This window comes from Cuculus canorus, chromosome 1, assembly GCF_017976375.1.
Source record: "Cuculus canorus isolate bCucCan1 chromosome 1, bCucCan1.pri, whole genome shotgun sequence".
Taxonomy (NCBI): domain Eukaryota; kingdom Metazoa; phylum Chordata; class Aves; order Cuculiformes; family Cuculidae; genus Cuculus; species Cuculus canorus.
The window spans coordinates 75,579,739-75,606,342 of NC_071401.1; the positions used below are offsets into that span (position 1 = coordinate 75,579,739).

At 38.1% G+C, this 26,604-nt stretch overlaps 1 protein-coding gene across 1 annotated transcript in view; it reads right to left on the reverse strand.

The window, feature by feature from the left end:
* Positions 1–26,604, reverse strand: part of ANOS1 (anosmin 1) — a 140,017-nt gene that overhangs the window by 98,546 nt on the left and 14,867 nt on the right. Inside the window, exon 2 of the mRNA XM_054054289.1 lies at positions 14,554–14,601. Within this exon, the coding sequence (XP_053910264.1) occupies positions 14,554–14,601 (48 nt within the window). The remainder of the gene's footprint in view (positions 1–14,553; positions 14,602–26,604) is intronic.

Sequence of the window (26,604 nt, forward strand, 5' to 3'; positions counted from 1 at the left end):
GCTGGGTCTGATCATACCTCCCATGAGCACTCTTGCCACCCAGAAGTAAGCATGGTTAATTCTCCTAACAACAGCTGCATGGACCAGGATGGGAACACATTTGGGGCTCTGTATTGTACTCTCAGGACAAACTGAAAGAATTACAGACATTAGGAAGAGCAGCACAACAGAACCCATCTGATGCTAAAGCCTGAATCAAGTTGAAAATAATGATAAAGTGTCAACTATCATTTAAAGCAGTATCTTCATTGTTTACTAGGGCTAACAGGGTGTTCATATTTACGTAAAATAAAAAAAAAAAGGTCTGTTTGCCTCCTGAAAGAGTTAAAAATTCAGTTACCAACAATATAGCTCAACTTTTTACGTAAATCATAAACCTGAAAATATTTAATTCATAAGCTGAAACTGCTTTAAAAATTGATTTTGCATTCCTAACTCTGGAAAATTCCTACTGTCTTCAGAGGACACAGTTCAAATCCCAAATACTATCACTGAATTTTCTCTTCCCGTTCATGTCCTGATTTATTGTGGATATTTAGATTCAATATATTTTGGATATAGCAATATCATCTCTGTTAGAAAAAAGCATAGGCACCTGTTTATCTCTTTTCTTTATCCAAAGTCAGAGATCGAACACACTGACATTTGATGGATTCCACAGATTTTACATCTTAAAGCAAACACAACACTAGATATCCCAGGGTAAAGAAGCTTGTTCATCACTCAGTATCCAGGTTCACACTCCCAAGAAAACATCCCTTTCCAGAATTCTCATTCCTAAATGCGTAAGCTGAAAACACTTTCCTGAAAGAGGAAATCCCTTTTATGCAAGCGTGCACCAGTATCAAAATTGCATAACACTAAACAGTTATCCTTTGTTTTCTTTCATTTCAGTGCAATGGATCCTGTTGATATTCCTGCACAGGGAATTCCTCAGGCTGAACAGGAAACCAGAACACCTCTTCACATCTCCCATCCACATCAAATATGTAAGGCAACATTGAAGAAATATGGCTATGATTTTCCCCTTCAATTTACACCCCATGTAATTGTTCACTAGTATAACACAAGGATGCAAAGCAATTTTAAATCAGATTGTAGGAAACACTCAACTCCAGATAAATGACTTCAGAAAGGTTATGGCATCAGAGAAAGATCTGAGTGTTTTCCTGTCACTATCTCACTTCTGGGCATTTGCATGTGTAGTACAATGTGTCCTCTGTGTGTTTAAATTCTTTAGGCCATATAAATATTTTTTAAAAATTGATTTGATCAAATCAGAATATATGTTTGTAATCCATATAGCGAGTGTGATTATTATTGAAGAACTGTCAAAACCAGTTACGTTTTAGATCTGTTAACCTGAGATTATACAAAAAATAGACTTTAAGCAGAACTTCCTAAGGAAATTCAATTAGGACATCTACTTAAAATCCCTGGCACAAACACAGCTCTTTAACACTGCACCATCTTAGAAACGTTATTATCTGTTGTGCATAGAGTTATTCTAATATATAGACAGTGCTAAAAGGCAATTAAGTCTTTAATGTCTCATTAAATATCACACTTAGTGTTACAAAACAAAACCGCCCACTTCTGTTTTAGGACAGGCCATGCCTGTATGCTCAGACAGCTTCCTAGTTTTTTGCAGGCACTCAGAACTGGAAAATAGTCATAGCTCCAACTTCAGCTCAATGCTTTCCTTACAACTCAATGAGCATGTGGAGAAAAGGGTGCTTACATCCTTGTCTATGTGCCTTAAAGACAGCTGTCATCTTTATCTAACTAAGCACATTTTTATATCTCCTTCAGTATTATGTTAATCGAGAAACTCCAAGGTAGGTCACTTGAAAAAGCACAGTCTTGTTTTATGGATGGATATAAAGCTTGTTTAAAGTCAGTATCCCTTACTTCAGTGGGTTTTTGAATAATGTCCTAGGTCTAGTCAAGCAAAACTCCTTTTAAAGTCAAGGCTGAGATACAGATGTGCTTCTGGTTTTCAGGCTCTGTCCCTTTACAGTGGCTTGGATATGTTTTATTACTACATTAAAGGTCAATGAAAGTACATTTTGTCTTTGTCACTTAACTAGAGCTATATTCGATCTAACTCTGCAGTTGTCTTCCACAACAGGAGAAAAGGACCATACATTCAAACAGACTATTACCGCCTTTTTTGCACAAGGAATTAAGTATGTTAATGAAACATAATAAGATAAAATTTAAGATTCTGATCTTAATTGCAAAGTTATAAATTTTGTACAGAAACCTGATTCATGTGAATTATTAAAATTCCCAAATAGGAATTCATGCAGCTGAGCTTAGGGAACTAAGATTCTATTGGGGAAATCAAAATCTCAGATACACTTCCATGTTTTACATTACCCTCTGCATATTGAGTGCAAAGTTATTGAAAGGTCAGAAAAAATACATGTGCAAGTTTGAGAAAACTGAGTGGCGAGTGACCTGGGAAAACTTTAAAGATTTAAAAGGAAAGATCCCTTGCTTGCTCTCAAGTAAATTTACTTCTAATTTTTCTTAATCTTAATAGTATTGCCTGCCTTTATTGCCTGACCAAAGTTGCTCCAGTGATGATCAGCCTTTTGCTAGATGTTTCTTAATCAACTGCTTTCTAGATGACAAAAATTTACAGTTGACTAGGCTGCATAGCTCCATTGCTATTTCAAAGTTTCTAGGAAGGGATTACTTTTGTGCTCAAATACCTCTAAATAAAGGGTTCTGCAGTCTGAATATCCCTGGATTCTGAAGAGTGTTCACTGAAGCAGATAAAGCTAAGTTAAAGAAGCATTTAGTGCTTCAGCATGCCAGCTTCAATAAATATCTGTCGGGTATGTGTGTGTATGTGGGCGCCCATGCACACATTTCTCCCTTTAGCTGTAGTGTATGTCTGTATATAGTGTAGAGTATGCAGACATCAGGTCCAAAGCCAGCATTTGCATTTTTGAGAGTGGAGTTGAGACTGCTATGCTATTATCCCCAAAGCTAGTGTTGGCACAATTCAGTCATTAATGACAATTTTGTGTCCTTTCTCTGTGAAAGAGGGCTACTTAATCTTTGTCTGGTTATGCTCAGCATTAGCTCAGCTTCTCAGTATTCAGTAGCTAAAATCTCAAACAGCACAGCACCCAGATTTGCTTACCTCCGCTAGCAAGCGGACTAGATAAAACTAGCCAGAAAAACAAGCTTCAAAAGAGCCAAACTTTTCTGTAAAGAAAATGCAATGAAGATCAATGAGAAATGCAGCAGAATTATGCTTCAGTGAAAACCCAGGGCACAGAGACAGACAGTATTTATACAACCAGTATATTTCCTTTCCTCGCTACCCATCGTAAGGGCTCTAGCAGTGGTGATAATCTTTTAGCAGAAGAAAAACGATCACACAAAGTGCCCACAAGAATGATCAGAGGGATGAAACACATCTCCTATGAGGAAAGGTTGACAAAAGTTGGGGTTGTTTAGCCTGGAGAAGAGAAGGCTCAAGTGAGACTTTATTGAGGCCTTTCAGTACTTAAAGAGAGCTTTTTAGTATGGTCTGTAGCGATAGGACAAGAGGTAATATTTTTAAACTAAAAGAGGGTAGATTCAGACTGGATATAAGGAAGACATTTTTTACAATGAGGGTGGTGAAACACTGGAACAGGTTGCCCAGAAGCTTTAGAAGCCCCAGCCCTGGAAAAATCAAGGTCAGATGGGACAGGGATCTATGCAACTTGATGTAGTTGAAGATCCTGCTCACTGTGGGGAGGTTGGACTAGATGACCTTTAAAGGTCCCTTCCAACACAAACTATTCTATGAATCTATGAAAAATTTAAACAGCTTGATTCTAACCATTTGTCCTAGTGACAAAAAGCTATCAGCAGGACTATTCAGAGTGAAGGTCAAGCAAAACTACTTTTGTCAAGGCCTAGAGTCTGTTCTTGAAGACAAAAACATTTAAGATGAACAAATCAACAAATGGTAAGCGCTGAAATACCAGAACTAGTGTCTGGGAAAGGACATACCCCTTATGTTTCACAGTACCACCCAAAAATAAGTAGTAAGCTTAAGTAAATTTTTTCTAGCAGAAGCTTATTCCATACCTGCAGGTTTACTTATCTATGGAGAATCTAGTTGGTAATACAGTATTAGACTGGAAGGATGACTGACACAATCCAATGTGGCAACTGCGAAGAATACGAATGTTCTTCACTTCCATTTATTTCAATGTCCCATGTTCTAATACAACTGATCTTCTGATTCATAAAAAATAAGAATTGATACTTACAAATACTGAGTGATACATTAGAGGAGTACAAAGCACTGTAAACATTGTTTGGATTTTAACTCAGTTTATTTGTCAGTTCTGAAGGCCCTTAGAGAACAAAGGGATTCCCATCATCACAGCACATTTATACACTAATGCTTTTTATAAACACTGAATCACCAAGATCTTTCCTCTATTTCCCCAAACGTGAATAAACAGAAACTCCAGCTAACCTATTTCTTAGCTAGTTCAGCTTTAATCATCAAACCACTATGGTTCTTTCAGCCTCCTCTATCCTTTTAGAGATGAATGTAATAAAAAATCAAATCACTCACAACAATACAAGCAATCAGTATTACATCAGCCTTCTTATTTCTCATATGCTCAGGATTATCTTATGTATTTAGCACACCAATAATCTGATTAATCCTTATGAACTCTGTTTTATTAAATGGTTTTACTTTATCTTTTACCAGATGAAAGAAAAACACTCTGTCTAGCAGATGAAGAAAGATATTTTTATTCATTTTTTCTTTTCAGTTAAAAGTCAAAACATCCACTATCTCACCCTCTCATGGGTAGTACTTACATCACAATAGATTAACAATACCAAGAACGACTATTCCTCTTAAATTTACAAAGCTATCCCTATGCTGCTGTAGCTTTCTTGAGTAAATAACAGTGGATCAACATACTTTCCAGCAGAGATATGAGTTTCCAGGCTAAGAAATCTTGAATGTTCCAGCTACTTCAGGCTAATGATCTCTCAAATGCACACTAATATGTTTGATAAAAGTCTCCCAGCATGTGTGCACAGAATATTTACCATAAGAATGACAGTACTGTGGGCAGGGCAAATCAGTAACACCATTTCAGACTGAGTTAGATGCTGGAGGCACAAATTAAAACTGTGAGCTTTCATTTCAGTGGGCTTTGACAGATGGAAGAGTGCGTCAAATCTCTAATTGTTTAAACCATTAACTCATCTTTCCACCTGCATTATCTTTGGAAAGAACTCAGCTGGAAGCCTGGAACAATTGCTCTCAGACTGAATTCAGGAGTGTGTAAAAGAAATCAGAGTTGCCTTTTTGAAACAGTATGTTTATTTGGCTGTAGCAATCGTAAAGTTATTAATTTTCACATTTTCTTCTCAGTTCTGAAAACTTTAAAAATAGCCTTTCAGCCTTCCTGCAGAATCAATCAATCAGGGACCATTGCTTTGGCTGCTAGGAACAAGAAAGTTGTATTGCAATTCACAGTGCATTATGATGATCCCCATTTATCTCCAGTCCTTGTAAATGCCACTGCACATGCAGCTCTAAATTATGCCTGCTGGTCTTTTGACTTTCAGTTGCTTACAAAACCAAAAACCTGCGTAGGAGCTGTAAAAAAAAATTATCTCTACTTCACAAACTCTCTTGAAATGCCTCTTCCAGTCATTTTTCACCCCCATAGGGCAAAACCACATTTTTCACTAAAACATCATCAATGTAGGGCATTTTGTCATTTCATGCAACTCTCACTAGCATTCGACTCTTACTGTTGTTTTCGTAAGGAAGCACCTGTTATGCGCTCAGCACTGTAAAGCACTTGAGAAGAATGGCCACGGCACTACGGAGCTCACACTGTAAAAGCAAACTGGCAAAATGGAGCAGGAACAGCAAATGTTATATATTAACATACAGTTTAGTATGACTCACTGTTAATAAAACAGAAGGCAGTGGAATTTAAGGACAGGACAGGAGCTTTGTGAATGTCAGTAGTCTTTCTGGGCTTAGTAAAATCACAAAGTAGAAAAAGTAGAAAAGAAAAAACATAAGACAGTGAACACTATTAAAAGACTGGAGCACCTGCCATACACAGAGAGGCCCAAAGACCTGAGAATATTCAGCCAAGAGAAAAGAAGGCTCGGAGGGATCCTATCCGTGTGTATGAGTAACCTGGTGGGAGGCAATTAAGAAGAAGGAGCCATGCTCTTCTCAGTCATGCCCACCAGACAAGATGGAATGTGCACAAATTAAAAAGCAGAAAATAAAAAAACTTGTTTACTGCAAGGGTGGTGTAACACTGGAACAGGTGGCCCAGTAACACTGTGGTCTTCATCTGTGGACATACTCAAACCCAACTGGATGGTCCTCAACAATCTGCTCTAGCTGACCCTACTTGAGTAGTGGGGTTGCATTAGAAGATCTCAAGAGGTTCCTTACAACCTAAATAATTCACTGATTCCTTGGTATATTTGTAAGAAACAGGTATTTGGGCATACAGAATAGTGACACTACTGACGAGAACGAAGCAAAATGCCACATAAAAATTTTCAGAGTATAAGTTAAGGAGAGGCAAAGTTTTAAATAAGAATTATGTTAAGATTTGAAGGTTAAATCCAATAGCAAATGTAAGGCCAGTGGGGGAATTCAAAACATGACATAAAACAGTTTATTGCCATTGTTCAAACAGAGTAAACCTCCAGTGTGAATTATCTTTTAAGTACTTGAGTCCTCCTTGTAGACTATTTAATTGGCCAGACTCTGACAGTGCTTCACATATTGTGTAGTGCCTTAATCCACACAGAGCATTAGTGGCAGGTTGACAACAAATTTAATGGTTACTGTAACTATATGGTTCAAGTGGATTATATAAAGGGAAAGTTACTGGTCAAAGTAAACAAGAGCAGTGAAACAGATGCTCTACCTGTATGCAAAAAGTACATGTACACAGTCAGTGGGTTAAGAAAAACAAGAAAAAAAATCAGTTGTGAAAATGGGTGGATGTTTTCTGCTTTTCTCTGAACCCACTAAGTAAACTATTTCATTTTAAGAAGCAATACAATGAAATTGCCTGATAACAATGTCTATACATAGGAGAAAACCAATAATATTTTCTACCCTTATGAACACTGGGAACTGCGAGTAAAGATGTGTAAGATCAGCTCCAGAAAACACAAATCTAATAACAACCATATCTGGGCAAAATTCTTCTCTCAACACTGAACACACATCTCTCTACCTAGAATTTCTCATTAATGTCAATGAGAATTATGCTTGCAGAAAGAGCTAGAATCCATGCAGATTTCATTATGTGGCTTCTATTTATAAAATCTGTCCTAAGAAAACAGAAAAATGCTCTGAGAACTATCACTTTAACAAATGATAAACAAATCTCTAACAAAAAGTGTCACAAATGTTTCTCAACAGCACAGCTAGATATTCTGGTTTAGACAGTCTGTATATTCAACCAAGAGTAATTTAAACACTAACCTGTCCTACCCTTCCCTCCCTAGCAGCTGCCATTACACTCAAAAATAAAAAAGTTCAAGTTCTTTTTTTCTACATGTTGTTATTTAGAGGTAACATTTCCAGTATTAATGAAGTTTACAAATGTGTATCAAAGTCAACTGACTACCTGTGTTGGAAACAACTGAATTATTTCAAATGAAACAACATAATAGATTATTATGTTACGTGATATCAATCCATTACAGACACTACTTCTTCATGCATGTAACCTGCACCTTATAAGGCTTTAAAGTGCTTACTTAGGTAACTTAGAGTAGAAGATATAATTGAAAACATGACACATGACTAATCAGAGGGGGAAAGGTGGAATAAGTCCAAAGTAGGGGGGGTTTTGATACTTACACAGGTAGTGTCAATCCTAATGCGGGTGGCAATGCTAGTGGGAACATCTACACTTCTCTGCTCCTTGGAGCATGGACAGGTCAGGAGCACAGCTGAAATGCTTAATTCTTGCATACCAATATAAACAGCACGAGAAACAACCGGGAAGAACTGGAAGCATTGGTTAGTTCCCCAAACTATGATACAATTGGTATTAGAGAGACTTGGCAGAATGAGACCCATGATTGGACTCCTTAAATGGAAGGCTGGGATAGGCAAGGCAGGTGGGATAAGCCCGGCACTCAAGGTGCAGGTGTCATACTACCTGTAAGGGAGCGGTCTGATAGTACAGCCCTTACAGTTAGTGATGATGTGGCTGAGAGCCTCTGAATAAGGATAAAGGTGACTGAAAATGAAGGAGATGTTGCAGTGGGTATCTACTACCAATCATGGAGCCAGGATGCTAGCACTGACGAGTTATTTTACAGGCAGTTAGGAGAAATTTCTGGATTAGTAGCCTATGTGCTCACAGGAGATTTCAACTTCCTAGACATCAGCTGGAAATATCATACTTCTCTGACAACTAAGTCTTGGAAATTCTTGAAGTTTGTAGGAGATAACTTCTTGTCATAGGTATTCAGTGAGCCAATCAAGAACGATGGACTCCTAGACCTGCTGTTAGTTAACAGAGAATGACTTGTGGGGGATGTTATGGTAGGTGGCTGTCTTGGGCCCTGAACTTCAGGACACCAAACTTTAAGCTACTCAGGGAGATATTCAGCAGAGTACCCTGTGAATCTGTATTTGAGGGCTTAGAAGTTCAAAAGTGTCAGTCAGTTTTTAAGAAATACCCTTTAGAAGCACAGAAGCAGGCAATTCCACTGTGTCAGAAGTCAAGTAAACAAGGCAGGAGCCCAGTTCTTGAACAAGAAACTCCTTGAGGAGCTCAAAATGACAAGGAAATTGTATAATCTCTGGAAGTGAGGTCAGGCTTTGCAGAAAGATTACAGAGATTATGGTTCACACATGCAGGGAAAAGACACAGAAGCCCAAAGCTCAGTTCAAGCTGAAAATGTCCAGTGTTGTGTCAGACAACATAAACGGCTTTTTTAAAGTATGTTAATAGCAAGAAGAGGTCTAAAGAAAACATCGGAAGGACACTTGTTGAAGATGGTCACTTGAACAAATACTGATGAAGAAAAAGCAGAGGCCTTCAATGCTTTTTTTTTATTTTTTTTTTTTGCCCCAGTTTCAACAATACTGATAGATCTTGGGCTGCCCAGTTCCCTGAGTAAGGGGACCATGAGAATGGGAACAGCGACTTTCCATTTGTGGGCACGGAAATTGTAAGGGGCCGTCTGCAGCAGCCAAACATCCATGGGGCCTGATGGGATTCACGCTAGAGTACTGAAAGAGCTAGCAGATGTTATGGCAGAACCTCTCTCAATCATCTGTCAAAGGTCTTGGAGTCTGGGGAGGTCCCTGCTGGTTGGAAACTAGCCAATGTTATTCCAATTTACAAAAAGGGCATGAAGGAAAACCCCAAGAACTACAGACCTGTTAGTCTAAGCTCAGCTGCTGGAAAAATTATGGAGAAGATTATACTGGGTACTATTGAAAGGCATTTAAAGAATGATGCAATGATCAGACACAGTCAATATGGGTTCACAAAGGGAAAGTCCTGTTTAATAAATTAAACATCTTTCAATTATAAGGTCACCCACCTAGTGGATGAAGGGAAAGCGGGGATGCAATTCTTCTGGATTTTAGGAAGGCTGTTGATACAGTCCCTCAAAACATCCTTCCGGACAACTGGACAACTATCACACTGTGAGATGAGAGGGTAAACGGAGCACTGGGTGAAGAACTGGTTGATGGGGCAGACCTCAGATGGTTGTAGTGAATGGGGCTACGTCTAGCTGATGACTGGTCAGCAGTGATGTTCCTCAGGGTTCAATTCTAGGGCCAGTCCTGTTCAATACATTTATTAGTGATCTGGATGAAGGAGTTGAATGTTCCATTAGAAAGTTTGCTGATGATAAACTGAGAGGTGTTGTTGACTCTCTTGAGGGACAAGAGGCCTCGCAGAGGGGTCTAGATTGACCTAAGCACTGGACCACGCTTAATGGGATGTAATTTAACAAGTACAGATACCAAATTCTGTCCCTAGGATAAACGCCGTGTACAAGTATAAATTGGGAGAGGAGCCCTGCAGAAAGGGATCTAGGGATGCTAGTTGACAGCAGGCTCAATAGGAGTTAGCAGCATGCCCTGGCAGCCAGGACAGCAAACCACATCAAACACAGCTTAACTAGCTGACCAAAAGAGGCAATCATCTCATGCTTCACGCATTGGTACAGCCTCACATTGAGTACTGTGTGTAGTTCTGGGCCTCGCAATTTAAGGATGTTTAAGTACTCTAATGAATCCAGAGGACAGAAAAAAGCTCGTGAAAGGAACGAATGTCCTATGACTTCAGACTAGTCTAGTTTGGAGAGAAGTAGGCTGAAGGGTGATCTCATTGCTCTCTGGCTTCCTGAGGTGGGAAAGGGGAGAGAGAGATGCTGATCTTTTCTCTCTGGGATCCAGGGATAGGATACGTGGGAATGACTCAAAGGTGTACCAGGAGCGGTTTAGTCTGGGCATGGGGAAGCATTTCTTTATGAAGAGTGTGGCCAAACACTGCAATAGGTTTCTTAGAGAGCTGGTTGATGCCCATGCCTGTCATTGTTTAAGCACCTTAACAATGTGCTTTAACTTTTGGTCAGGCCTGCACTGGTGAGGCATTTGAACTAGATTATTGTTATAGGTCCCTTCCAACTGAAACGGTCTATTCTAATACTGTGATTTCAAAAGAAAAGCCCATCAACTTATCAATACTCAGCTTCATGGTTAGTATAGTAAATATTATAAGAACCAATTTCAGGACCAAGTAGTTACTAGTTTAATATTCACTGCTGTTATCAACATATAAACAACATATGGATGTTATCACAAAAATATATTAGTTTGTGTGTACAATAATTCTTGAGCACTATTTTAATTTTAAAGAACAGCACCAAACACTTTTCTTCTGGATAAAATGCAGAAAAATATCTAAACTTTAAAATAAACATCAATGCCAAAGTATATTTTTAAGAAATTGAAACACATCATATAGCTACTATAATTAAGAGTTTAAAATAAATTACTTGTACCATGCAATTTCTAATAAAAAAATGTTATCCTTCTAAGGCCATGAGATTTTTTTCAAAAAAAATGTTCACCATAAACTAGTAGTGAGAAGAATTAACACAGTGGAAAAGAACAGAGTATAAGAAAAAAGACAGAACTATAAAACAATACAAAGGGCATAAGCTCTGACAAAACAGTAGAACAATGGACCAAGTTTGACAAAAAAAAATTGGTTTCAAATCTAGTTCCAAAAACATTCACAGCAACTTAACTGACTCCAACATCAATTTTACCTCAACACTCATAGGTGCAGTGGAAGTCAGTCAACCGGGCAATTGACAGGGTCCCAGTAAAGCCCTTAGTCTGCTTCAACTCTGTACAAGTAGGAGTGTATGATGGCAGTGAATAAATAACCACTACAACAGAAAATGGCAACTTATTTCATGATCCTATCGTTTTCCAAATTATTTAGAGTATTTTCAACATATTGAAATTACCCACCTCATGTCAAAGCAGGGCAAACGTTCAAGAGCTCTCTTATGCTTTTATCTTGTAAAACAGACCTCTGGAGAGAGCTAAATAAATTAAATTACACATAAAAATCATTGGTGCTTATTTTGCTGCTCACAGTCATGCTTTTGTGAAGTGCTCCATTAAAATAACAAAAATATAGAGCCATCTGGGATGTAGTCAACCATCTACCACTGTTCCTATGAAAGTTAAAACCATTTTAGTTCATTAGATTTTCACCTCTGAAAAATTAGTATTTTTGAAACGTATTCACCTTCAAACTAACAGCTGTTGCCTACACTTGTATTGGACGGCGATGATGTAATAGCTTGAATTAACTATACAGGAACTTGAACAACGTATTATCAACAGCAATCTTCAACTACAGAAGTATCCCTAAATATAAAGACAACAGACTTCCATGAGGAAAAGAATAACTTTCTTTGTATGCTTGTGTTATTATATTTTTCCTAATTATTCCATATACAAAATTGTGGCTATAAAATTTCCACAGAATTTTATGCCAAGCTGATCTTACTCTCAGAGAATAACAGCAGAGATTTTAGAACAGCTTTCTGCCAGTTCAGGTCTAGACAAACTGAAGCCAAAACAGACATCAGAGGTTTCTGTAACGAGGAGAAAATACATACAGAAGTCCTGTATGGATGCTTTATGATCATATTTTCTTCTACATAGCTTCACATCCCATCCAGGACCTTCTACTTTTACAGGCTTCTATCTGTGCTTGGAATGTAAAAAAATGCTTCTAAAAAAAAAATGGGATTGGTTATGCTACAAATAATAGCATAGACTACACTGTAACCTTTTCCATTTTATAGATTGTTCAAAGAGTAAAATAATAGAAAAGTTACTAAATTAACTACATCATCTTTTATTGCTGTATCGATTCCTGCCTGATACGTTGATGTAACTTCCAAATAAAATTTCTCCACTGTGTTTCAGATGCAAATACTTGAGCGAACAAAAGGTGCTTCTGCGTTTCAAAGCGCCCCCTCTAACAAAGTAGCTGGATGTTCGCTCTCATCTGTAGTTTAGCACAAATCATCTCATAAAGTTGTGTCATTAAACACCACAGCCACAAAATAAAGGTAGACACTGGGAGAGGCCTTTAGAAAAAATGTCAACTGAGATATTCACCAGAACCACACTTACACAACTCATCCACTTAGGTGCTGAGAAGCAGTGAAAGGAATTTGTATTTTTAAAAGGCCAACCCGATCCCCTGCATTGCTTTCAAAGTTTTGGTTAGGTAATGCAATTGTTTGACTTTGCATTGCAAAACACACAAAAAAATATCTTGCCTAAAAAAGGACAACATTCTGCTAATGTTTAGCTCTGCTAACAATTTTACCAGATTTCTACTTATTTCTTTTCCTAAATATGGCACAGCTGCTTCCTTAAGGAAAAATGTATTATCATCCTAAAAAAGAATGAAAACATAAGGTAATATGACTGTAAAGTGTATGTCAAGTAAAGAAAAATCTTAACTGTTGTTGCATTTTGTATTATGAAACAATATACTGTGTTGCATTCTTACACTGATTTCAAGAGATTAATACAACCTCAAGGTAATCCTTAAATTCATAATACATTCAGAATCCATCTTAACTGGATTCTACAAAGTCACTTAGGAGTGACTCAGAGAGATGTTTCTATAACCCCTGCCTTGCTTTAAAAGCTGGACAATTTTTCTTGTATGATTCGCTCTTTGTAGGTCTGACACAAACATTTCAGATTAGATATCATGGCAGCCTTCATAAATCAAGAAAGAAAATGACATCATAATCATTGGGCAAGACCTTCACACTTTTCTCAAAAAGGCACTTCAGTTAGGATAATCCACATTCTAGGCAACTCTGATTGTTTGAGGGGTTTTTTAAGATGAAATTTCATTACAGAAGTGCAACACTTGGCAGCATGACACAGCTGATAGGAATCATTCCATTCTCTTCATATACTAAAGTTGATATACTGTGGTTTTAATAATGACAAAAACTATCAGCTTTATTTTCCTGCAATGGAACAGTCAATAAGAAATTGATCCATTTCCAATCCCATTCATTTTCAAAAGAACTTAGATGAGTGAACCAGTAATATCACTCTTTAATTGTAGAGGAGAAATTGACGTATGTTAAAAGCAAGGGTTAGCACTAGCATTTACATAGATTAGATTATTAAAACAACACAGAACAATGCTACTTGGATTTAATCCCATTTGCAGTACAACCTTCACAGAATAATGAATAAATATCAAAGGTAAAAAGCCTAAATTATTGTAGAAATACATTTTCAGAAACATTAAGACAAAAATACTACCTTCAAATTTTCAAACAGATTTCCAGTGGACACATGTTCCATAACGTTTACCAACAGTTAGCACTTGCATGTATAATTCCACTTTGACCCACCAAAGCTCCAAAATCACTGTTGCTTCTATCCAAACACTGCAGAAAGACTCTTCATTGAAGAATCAGTCGACAGTTAGGTCACCTAGCTTCTAGAGTTTCAGGGTTAAAGTGCTAGGATAGGAAAGGGCATCAGTAGACCCACTGGGATTTGTTCCAAGATTTTTTTCAAAGAGCTTCAGTGTTAGGCTAAAACTTAAGTAACCAAACTGAATGAAATGTTGAATGTTGCCATACCTCGCTGCTGTTGGAGGAAGATTTTAAAGTGATGACCAAAAAAACTAAATAATACAAATGAAACACCACAGTTTCACCAGTGTCAAGTTTGTTGACAACCAAAGAATTATATTGGTTTAACTAAGTTTGATACTTATCCTCCAACATGATTCCTTTGTCCTGAAAGAGTAAATCACTCAGTTTTAATTTTGGATGTTTTATTATAGGTCAAGGTTTCCAAATAAAATATAAACAGATACTTCTGAAAACGGGCTAAAAGTAATCTACAGACAGTTGATTTAAAGCAAGAAGGTAGCTTTAATGAGATGGGGGTAAAAAAGGACCTACCTTTGAACACTGTTTATGATTCTGGCACCAAGCAAGTGACCCATTGTTCTGAAAGACAAAATTACATTAATATTAATATTTCTTCAACACTAGACCCTGATCATTCTAATAGGGTTAAACAGAATTCACATTCCAGTTCCTCTTAGAGAAGAATGTTGGGTCACAACACTAGTACCAATCCTGACTCCAACTCCCTTGTATTGAGTACAAGGTGCGGGTAAGTGTAAAGTGACCAGAGAAAAGTTAGGAAGGAATTTCATCAAGCAGGCTGGTGTAAAAGTGACCGCAGTCTTCTTTTAGTCCATCCTTGTAAACACTATCTACACTTGCAATGAAACAAAGGTAATACATGTATTTAAGAAATAGAAGGGAATTGGTAGTGATTAATTGATGGAAAGCCCATTAACCACATTTCAAATATTGCACGATTCTTAAATTATCAAAGAAAGATAATTAACAGCCTTGAAGTAAATGGAAAATTCAACTAAATGCAACATGAGTTCACCAGAATTCAAATATGGCAGTTTTATTTTACATTTTTGATGATGAAGGTGTTTCCCAGATCAGGAAACATTACAGTTCTCATTTGTCTTGACTGTAGTAAAACAACTGATACAGTATCACATGCAAAATGATAATTTAAGCTAAAGGAAAAGAGAACATGACGAAAACAGAAAGAGAAATATGCAACTGGCACAGGGACAAACAGCAACCTGCTCTTCTACTAGAGGAACTTCTGAAGGGTCAACTTTGGAAACAATATTTCCCAGTAAAAAAACACAGCTCTGGAAACAGACATGTATGTTTGTGGGGTTAACTGATGAGACAAAATATTCATTCACTCTCTGTATAGTGGAAGATCAAAAAAACACCAGCAAAATCTGGGTGTCTCTGGACTGCCATCAGAAATGGGGTAAAACATTGCAACATAGAGTGAATGTTCATGCACTTAGGGATTTATACGAACGTATTTCTTCTGTTTTTCATAAGTTTATAATCTGGAAGCCAAACAGATAAGATTCTGGTAAATTTTTTGTTCACTATCTGGCTACTATGGTGAGTTTATGAGGGAGTAATAGGACAGCCTTTCAAAGAAATTAGACAAGATATTTCCACAGGGTTAAGGTGATTCTATTATGCTTTCATCTTTAGCACTAACTATACATCTGGAAATCAGTCCTCAGGGAAGAGGAATACAGGTAGGCCAAAATGCAAAGGACTAGCAGGACTACCCTTTCTTATTTTTTGTTAGGTTTTGGGGTTGTTTTTTGGTGTGTGTGTACATGTGTGCATGGTTTAATATGAAAAGCTTCAATTAATATATACATAACTTTTTATGTATGAAATAAAACAGATAAAGCCAAAATTACTCTCTGGATGTACAACAACTATAATTAAGAACCAGAAATAGATATATTAGCATGCACTGTGACTAAGCCAACTAGACTAGAACAACAGTACTCTGTTCTAATCTCAGCAAAGCTAACAAACTTAAATACAGTGGCTTCCTACCACAGCTGTGAAGCCTATGCTTTGAAGCTGGAATCCCCTTAGTGTCATGTTTGTGCATGTCTTCATACAACTATGTAACCACACCTTTACACAAGCTCCCAAGATGTGGCCAGTAGGTCAAAGGAAGTGGTAGTCCCCCTCTACTTCACCCTCATGAGACCTCACCTGGAGTACTGCATCCAGCTCTGGGGCCCCTACTGCAAGACAGATGTAAACCTGTTAGAGTGGACCCAGAGAAGGGCCACAAAAGTGATCAGAGGGATGGAACACTTCTCCTATAGAGAAAAGGGGAGAGAGTTGAAGTTGTTCAGCTTGGAGAAGAGAAGGCTACAGGGATACCTTATTGCAGCCTTTAAATATATGAAGGTCATTTAGATTAGATACTAGGAAGAATTTTTTTTTTTACTGTGATAGTGGTGAGGCACTGAAACAGGTTACCTAGAAAAGCTGTGGATATTTCACCTCTGAGGTGTTCAAAGCCAGGCTGGATGATGCTTTGAGCAACCTGACCTAGTGGGAGGTACCTCTGCCCATGGCAACGGTCTTGGAACTAGGTGATCTTTAAAGTCCCTTCTGATTCAAACCATTCTACAATTCTATGATTCTATGATAAGCTGGATTGGATGCAGTATTGACCCCTGGAACACACTGCTAAACACTGGCTTCCAACTATTAGTTGTACTGCTGATCACCACATTCTGGCCCTGGCCATTCAGCCAGTTTTCAATCCTCCCCATTGACTGCTCAGCCAGCCTGCACATCAACGGCTTGTCTGTAAGGATCATATGGGAGACATTGTCAGAGGCCCTACCGAAGGCCAAGTAGACAACATCCACTGTTTTCCCCTCATCTGCCTGATCACTTCATCACATATGTTTATCAAGGGGTCAAGCATGGCTTTCCCCTGATGATCTTCTTGTCCTTAATGTGCTTAGAAATTTATTTCTGGATAAGATGCACCATCACCTTCCTAATCATGCTCCAGTTCCCTGTATCTTCTTTCTTTCTCTTCCTGAAGACAGGATTCACATCTGTTTTCCTACAGTCTTTAGGCACTTCTTCCAGTCACCATGATCATTCAAATATTATCAAGTGTAGCCTCACACGGACTTCTGCCAGCAACTTTACCACTCAGGGGTGTATCCCATCAGAGCCTACAGCCTACAAGAAAGATGGGAGGGGCTCTTTATCAGCGAGTGCAGTGATAGGACAAAAGGTAACAATTTTAAATTGAAAGAGGGGAGGTTTGGATTAGGTTTTAGGAAGCAATTTTAGGAACAAGTTGCCCAGAGAAGTCATGGATGCTCTGTCTTTGGAGGTGTTAAAGGCCAGGTTGGATGAGGCTTTGAGCAACCTAATCTAGTGGAAGGTGTCCCTCCCCATGGCAGAGGGGTTGGAACTGGATGATCTCTAAGGCTTCTTTCAACTCAAAACAATTCTATGATTCTATATTCTAAGACTCACGTACGTAAAGTTTGCTTATGTATACCTTGACCCGATCCTCCTCCAAAAAGGGTATATTTTCCTTGCTCCAATCCTTTCCCCTGTTTTTTTTCGACCTGGGATTCCTAAAGATTGGCCTTCCTAATAAACACTGAGGCAAAAGCAGCCACCACTACCACATCATCTTCCATATCCTGTTCAACCAGGTCCCTTGTCTTGTTGAGCAATGGGCCCACATTTTCCCTAGACTTTTTTCTCCCATCTACTTATAGAAGCCTTTCTTGCTGATCTTACGTCCCTGGCTAGATTCACTTCCACGTGGGCTTTAGCCTTCCTGGCTTGGACAGTCTTTCTGTATTCCTCCCAGTTTACTGGTCCTTGCTTCCATCCCCTGTATTTTTTGTTTGAGTATTGCTAGGAGCTCTTTCTTCATCCGCGAAGGGCTCCTGGCATTTCTGCCTGACTTCCTGTTCATTGGGATAGACTGCTCTTGAGCTTGGAGGAGGTGATCTCTGACTACTAACCAGATTTCTTGGGCCCTCCTTCCTTCCAAGACCTTATCTCATGGGACTCTTCCAAGCAGATCTTTTAAGAAGTCAAAGGGCACCCTACAGAAACTGTTCAAAACACTTTGCAGCTGTCACTGCTTGGACCTAACACCAAACTATAATGCTGTACATCAAGAAGACTAGAAAGCACAGCAAGTAAAAGAGAGAAACAGTATGGATTTTACTCACACATCCCCATCAGTTTGTGGAAACTAAAGCCTTCATACAGCAAGAAACATAAGTCTGTTTTTACACACAACTTATTCTAACATAATATTGTTGCCACTTGTGCTTTAAGACAAGCACACTCTTTTTATGTGTTGATAGACCAAAGGCATTAAAACTTTAAAAAACAAACCCAAACACAGATCTACTCCAACATTAGTAGGAGAAAAAAAAACTTTGGTTAGATCAGCCATCTAGCTGAAGGCATGACCTTTTTGTACTTAAAGAGATGAGCATAGCTCACTAAGATGGTTCTGTAAAAATACCAAGTGACTTCCAAAGAAAATTCAGAATTACCTTCCAAATTTCTCTTAAGCTTCTGTTAGTGGGATAGATAAAGAGACATAGAATAAGGTAATTAGACTACATGAGTGTGTGTTTCAGCCATACAAGATAAATTGCTGCCTTTTTAATTTTGAGGATTAAGCATATTTTGTGTCTGACACAGTAAAGACAAGTTAGTAACAGATTTGGATGAGATACATTGGGAAATTCAGGAACTGAAACTAAAGCATTGAACTTGCATGTAACTCTTGTACCTTAAAAACTAAGCTAATAAACATTATGTTTTTCCTTCAGCTTTTAATCTGAATGTCAGAAACTTTTATATATGCTTTTTTTTTTTTCCTGTGAGCTGTAATGCTAAAAATTTCTATTCCCACATTACCTAAAGAGTTCTGGAGATTATAAACGTAAAGATATATCTATTCCTTTGCACTTGTAAGCTTATTTAGGATTTTAAAAATTTTATAATATAAAATATAAAATATAAAATTTTATGTCAATATTTTATGAGTATTTATTTTGTCTTATTTTCCCAATAGGTTATAATGCAATCATTACTTGACTTCACAGTATCAGTTTTATCTGCCGTCACAGTAGAATTTACGTAAAACTGAGATTTGCTAGCATAAGTATAGGTATCTAGGAGCAATGTGTCAGGTCCAACTCCTTCAAAAAGAGAGAGACATAAATAGAAGAAATAAAACTTTAGAACAGCTGTAAATAACACATGCTAGTGGGAATACTTTAGTATTATCCTCAATGTTGTATGAGGATTTATTATTTCCACTTACAGATCTAGCCAGCAGTAATGTTAGAACAATATTTTATGTGCTACTTTCAATTTATCCCCCCTTTCTTCTTCATATAAAATGTGACAGAGTTAGCTGATTGCAATAACAGATTAGTAGCAGCTCACCCCTTTGTTTCAGTTATGCTGCTGCTTTCCACTGAACTAGAAAAAGCACTCCTGCTTTTGAATTACATCTGTTACTTCAGACAACACCATAAATGTCCAGATGTGCAGCTTTCCTACTTCATAATTTTAATGTCTACAAATGTTTTCATTTTTCTACTGAAAACTATTACCACTTGAAAAAAGTTAAGCAAAACATAAAAGTATTGTTTAGCAACTTCAGCTTTGTACAAACTAACATGATGTGAATGATCTTTAATTGTAGAAGGTGAAAGAGCAAATTCTACAGACTTTGAAAACAAGGCATTAGAGGAAGCTGAAATGCTAAATAAATATTCTTCTCCTCCACTCTGCATCTTAGCAAATGGTTAATTTATGTTGCACATTCAGCTGTGATTTTTTTTCTGCTTTTCATCTAGTGTACCTGCTGAAACTTATTTCAAACTATCAGAAATTTGTGCTTTATCTGCAGCATTTTACATACTCCCAGATTACATCCTCAGTTCCTTCACATCTGTTTTTCTTCAAACCCAATCCTGATCTGACTTCTGCCAATGAGAGTTTTGACTCTGTCTTTAGTGGTGATTTTAATCTGCTGTGCAGAAATGGCCTGAAGGAAGAGTTAAATACCACTGTTTCTACCCATCAGTAAGCCTTCCACCAATGTACCTTCAAGGCAACCTTAAAGTATCTTAATCTGTGTACTGAATAGGAGAAGCAATTGTGCTCAATGGGGCAAACTCCAAATATTCTACCTTCCCAGCACTGACACATATGAAAGTTATCAGGCAGACAAGACTAAAATAAGCTCATATAGTAGATGGAGACAACAGGAACTCAGGCCACCACCACCTGAGCACCACAAACTTTCAGTCTGCCAGAAAGGAAACTGCAGACAGAGTCAGACCTTCAAAGACTAGGACTGTTTGAAATGTGTAAAAGCAAGAGTTTACAAAAGCAAAGATAGAAGGAAAAACAAAGGAAAAAAAAAAAAGCCAATAAATATTACAAGATTTATCATTCAAATCTTTCATGAAAATACAAGCCACAAGTATTTTCAATGAAACTGATAAACTGGCATCTCTAATCAGTCTTACTAGACTTCATGTCAGCAAACACACGTGCATGCTTTCTTTCCTCTGGTAAACCACAAATGACCCTTGGGCTTAAACAGTTAAACAGAACATCTATGTTCTGTGCCCTCTTATGCCTTGAAAAAAAGAATAAGTTGTGCAGCATCTTTTGTAAGAGGAAAAAGCATGTAGAGAGGCAATGAAGATCAGTCTTCATCTATCTACAGTGTGCCCCAGGGAAAAAAAATAATTTTCACAAGCAAGTAAAAACTGCCCTTTCACAGGAGCAATGACCAAAAAAAAAAAAAAAAAAAAAAAAAATAAATAATCCTTCATTTGCCTGTCTGTCCATAATTATGTTAGGAGAAACAACCCTTCTGAAATGCCAGAAATTGGCTGTGAAAAATTAATTAATCATTTAGTCTGCTATGACAATACTTGTATACCTATTAGCAGTTTTGGAAGCATTTTCTCCCCAACCCAATCTTCAATTCGCTTTTGAGTAAAGCTGCTGTCTCTCAAAAGTGGCCTATCCTGACAACCTCACTGATTCTTTCAAAATGACAGGAAAGCATAGAAATAAGCCCTTCAAATAACAGGACCCACTAACATGAAACAGAGCATTTGAGTAGACAAATCAAAAGCTGCTCCAATGACGAATTAAAAGAGACAAATTCCCAACATTTTCCTTAACCTTTAAAATCTCAGCAACATGAAATTATTTGCAATGGTAAAATATAATTTATATGCTGCCTGGCATACATATCTTAACTGCACATTCCTTAAGACACAAATTAATATAAGCATTTATTTATGTCAGTGCTGTGTGTTCCCAGGCCAAACTCTAAAGTGTGGAATCAGTGTGCAGAATGGAATCAACAAATTCAACCTATGCTTTCCAGCTCCCAAATACCAAAGTACACACTTAGGAATGAATTACAGAAAAGCCTATGCACTTAACGTCGAGAGATAGCAAACCCAGCAGATAGGAAATGCCAAAGGAAAATTTATTTCTCAAAGCCTTTTTCTTGAGATTAAACAAGAGCCTGTAGCAGATGTACGGACCAGAGAACCATGGTCTTCCCTCTCCTGGGCTCTGGTATTTGGTTATCCTTTTGCAAGTTAATAACTGACAGACATTTTTCTTTCATTTCACAGCAGGAAAATGAAAAGAGAATACCTTTTTAAACAACAGGTTGAACACCTCCCCCAGAAGACTTTCACTAGACCAAATTTAAGCCCTTACAAGCTTTGAGATGACTCAAAGGCAATAGGCTAGAGTGAAAAATGAAACATGGACAGCAAAACCAAACCACTCTGTAGACATGAACAGGAGCTTATTGGAGTCAGAGACAGTGAACAAGTAATGTCATAAAGCCCAATGATGAGGTTCACCTCTGGGAAACAAGACTGCTCCTTCAAGGACAATTTATGCAAATGTGTTTTCACTTCTACTCACTTGTCCAATCTATAGCAAGTTTAAAGACCATTCACTGGAGAAGCCATAGATAGAAGAGGATCTGTATGAAATGAAACCACACATAAAATACAACAGAAGCCCAGAAATATTCTAGCTACTTGCCTTTCAACCAAGAAAGGCAGGGAGGACATACAATGGCAGCTAATGGCTCCTTCCATACTTCTGGTCTTTCTTGATGCTCTTCCCTTTAATTTTCTTACTTCTACTATACTCTCTTGAGATGGAAAGACAGCAACACCATGCAACTTTCAAAATCGCTTATGGCATAATTCATACAGTACTATAATATCTTCAGTTTTACTCGTTCCAAAAATTTACTCGTTCCAAAGGATTTCCAAAAATCCTTTAACTTTCAGCTTATAGTTTTGATTCCTTCAGAGAAGTTAGCACATATTTTCACCTTTCTCACGTGTTTCAGTGTTTGTACAGGTGTCAGGGCCCTGAAGACATTAGCACGTCTTAACAGCTCTGAGCTGCCTCACTGGGAGTATCCACCCTTGCCTCCTTCCCATGGGCCCAGAAGTCCCATTTCAGCCTGGGACCATCAGTCCTTCCATGACCCATGCTGTAGCTATGCCTGCCTCTGACCCTGCCTCCTGGAGGGGCCTCTCACCTATGCTGCAGGCAGCTGTAGGCAGCTCATCTCCTGGATGTACTCTGTAGCTTCTCTCTGGTCCCATCTCCTGACTGTACCTGGGAAAGCTGTGCTGAGGCCTCGTTTCCAGCCCCATCTCTGGTCCCATCTCTGGTCCCATCTCTGTAGACTAGACTAGACTAGAATATTTCAGTTGGAAGGGACCTACAACGACCACTGCCTGACCCATTCATGGCTGACCAAAAGCTAAGAAGGGCATTGTCCAAATGCCTCTTAAAAACCTACAGGCTTGGGGCATCAACCACCTCTCTAAGAAGCCTGTTCCAGTGTTTGACCACACTCCTTAATGTCCAGCCTAAACTTCCCCTAGTGCAGCTTTAAACCATTCACCCACATCCTGCCACTGGAGGGATAAGATATTAGCACCCCCCTTCCACTTCCCCTCCCCAGGAAGCTGTAGAGAGCAACGAGGTTGCCCCTCAGCCTCCTCTCCAAAGCAGACAGGCCCAAAGTCTTTGGCCACTCATACGACATTTCTTCCAGCCCTTCCACCAGCTTGGTTGTCCTCATCTAGATGCATTCGAGGACCTTCACATCCTTCTTAAATTGTGAGGCCCTGAACCGCACACAGTATGGTGAGGCCACACCAACAGCAAATACAGTGACATAATCACCTGTTTTGGCTGTCTGGTTACACTCTGATGCACCCCAGACCACAGTTAGCAGTCCTGGCTGCCAGGGCATGCTCCTGACTCTTACTGAGCCTGCTGTCAACCAGCACCCTCAGATCCCTCTCTCCAGGACTGTTCTCCAGCCACTCCTCTCCCAACCTATACTTGTGCCGGGCATTATTTTATCTTACATGCAGAATCTACCATTTCGATTCTTGTTAAATTTCATCCCATTAATCCCAGCCCAATGCTCAAATTGATTCAGATCGCTCTGCAAGGCCTCTTGTCCCTTGAAAGGGTCAAGGGAGTCGAATGCATCCAGAGCATTGAACATGACTGGCCCTACAACTGAACCCTGAGGAACATCACTGCTGACCGGTCACCAGCCAGATGTAGCCTCATTCACTACAACCCTCTGAGCTCTTTGAGCTCTGGCCTTCACCCAGTGCACCATGAACCCACTCATTCCACAGTTGCCCCTGGCTGGCCCCGACTCCGGCTCATCACTTTCCATGCCTGGGGATGTTGACGACCCTGCTACCAGCACCCAGCTCTGCTCTCCCTGTGGGGCTGCTCCCCTCGGAAAGGCTATGGCCTGTGATGAGGTCAATCTCAGCTCCAGGTCCCAGTCCTAGTTGAGCCTAACAGCAAGAGACTGTGTATTGGGGTCTGTAATAACATCTGCATTTTTTCCTAGTGTATGAGAAATGTCCTTAGATTTTGCTTAGAAAAGCACAAAGCAAAATTTCAACAACAAAACCAAATACAGACCGCTCAAACTAGACAAAACAATCAAATATATAAAAATCTACCAAAACAAACGAAAAAAATCACCACATTAACATGAGAAAAGGTATGATAAAAAACCAGTACCTAGTTGGTATTAGTCACATTGTTTAATACACGGCCATCAGACAGTTGTATAACTTTATAATGTGTTATACATAAACCCCTGCAGAAATACAGCATTAAGCTTAACTATGTATACATATTTCCTCCGCCATCTTACAACTCCACACGACCCTTTTTATTAGCTGAGCAACACTATTTCAAAAAGGAGGCCAAAGATACGAACACATTTTGGAACATACATCTCAAGTTCTTCTCCTGCTATAATAAGTCATTGTGACCCTCAGAGCTTGATCAAATGTACATTCTACTTAGCAGAAGCCATTTCTATACCAGGGATGCTTAAACTGTAGAAAAGTAAATTCTGGTTACTTGTTAACCCAAAATAATTAAGTTAAAGAGGTGACAATGTAAGAAATAGTTACAAAATTGATCAGCCTAACAATTTATTCTGGTGACATAACTGCAGTTTGTAAATATAAACTAAAATTAAATTATCATGGACAACAGACTAACACTGCAGTCTAATTTTAAATATCTGGATTTAACACCAGAAAATGGGTATTCACAAATAATTTTTTGAAATTCTTAGTCAGGTTTTCTTTTGGATTTACTCTAATGACGTGTAACGTGCTAACTCCTCTCACAATGAAATGGTGGGTCCTCCTGTAGACAAACGAGTACAAGTAGAACCATATTGACCTAAACCTTGCATTGATAAACATAAAGAGTTCATGCAAAGTCATCTTTAACCTTTATTTTTAAATATTACAGATTGTTTTCATTAGTTTATACTGAAATATTTAAAATCACAAGTTTACATGCACCAAAATGAAAACACAGGAAAAAACAAAGATCAGAGTAACTGCAAAAGAAACCAAGGAAAACCAGCAGCCAACACCTAAATTGTGAGGCACAACAGTATTCATTCTTTGGCTGTCACCATCAGTAGCTTCCTAGAAAGACAGTCACCAAAATCCAAAGGTCATTACCAATGAAAAAGCAAGAGATCAATAGTTTTGAAAATACAGACTACATATTGCTTGGATTAAATTTGCATCTCAAATACGGAACACCTTTTTCTCTTTTACAGCAATGTCTTTTCAAACGGATAGAAAAACTACTACATAAACACAAGCTGTAAAAACAAATGAGCCACAGAAATCCTTGTGTCTCCACCACACTTGTGAGTTATGACTGCCTTCTTGTGGTTTCACAGACTTCACTCTTACCACTTCTAAGACTGAGCTCAACTGAGGTCTTACTCTACTTAGCAGAAGTTTCAGTCACTCCGTAAAAGAATCCAGACAAAATAAACTTCACTAAGCAATGTGACACTAACTTGAAGATACTGAAATTTCACACTAAGGTATATACTTTAGGCCAAATCCTGCATGTGTGTCTTGGGGTTAAATAGTCCAGTTGAACTTAATAGAAACCAATATAATAGCATTAATATAGCAAGTAAAAGATGCCTTGTCAACCATTTGGTTGTAAGCTCTATTTTAAAACCTTAACCCTTCCAAAATGCTAATGCGCCTTTTTTGTCATATCATAAAGTTTATTTGCTACACAAAGGAAATAATGAGACAATAAAAGCATATGCAGGCTCGAGGATGTGACATAAAAGTAACCCACTGGGAAATTAACACCAAAATTAAAATACATTCTAAAAAACTGTTTTCCTATGCAAAATATATATGTAGACATACCTGACCTACTTTAGTGTAGATTTACCAAAAATCAGCAATATTCGAGGTTTCAGAAATGCATGCATGCTGCTTTTAGTGCTGATCTGACCTCATAACGCATTGTACTACATACATATGATGTTTTACTGTATTTTCTCCTCTTCTGTTTTAGTATGTAGGGGAAGGACATCATTATACACTACATTTATGTCTTTAGCAAGAGTATTTACACACCTGCCCTTAAAAATTAAAGCTCTTCAGTAACCATGTTATTAAGACTCAATATAAGGCACCATTGAATTTAATGCTCTCTATTGTACTTAACATACTAATTATTGCCAATATAATCACATAAAATTCACGTGGTACATTTCAGGAATGTGCTTCCTTTCTCTTTAGCATGTGTTATTAGTTTTCAAGATACTAAATTGTCCAAACAGTGGTAGCAGCCATATCCACACAAGTTGATGGATACACATATTTTTATTTTCTTTTAAAAGAAAAGCAAACAAACATATTAATAAATTTTATGCAGTACTTTTCTCAACAGATAATAGTTGTGACAAATATCCCCTAGCTTACCCCAAGCATCTTAATATATTACTATAAAATTTCTGCTCTTGGATCTATGAGGGCAACAAGCTCAATAATCATCGTCAATATAAATACTTGGTTTCACTGTCCCAAGTTCTTTTACTATTGTAAAGGCATGCAGAAAAGTGTAAACACAGCAGTAAAAAAACAGCACAAATATTGATTCTACAGT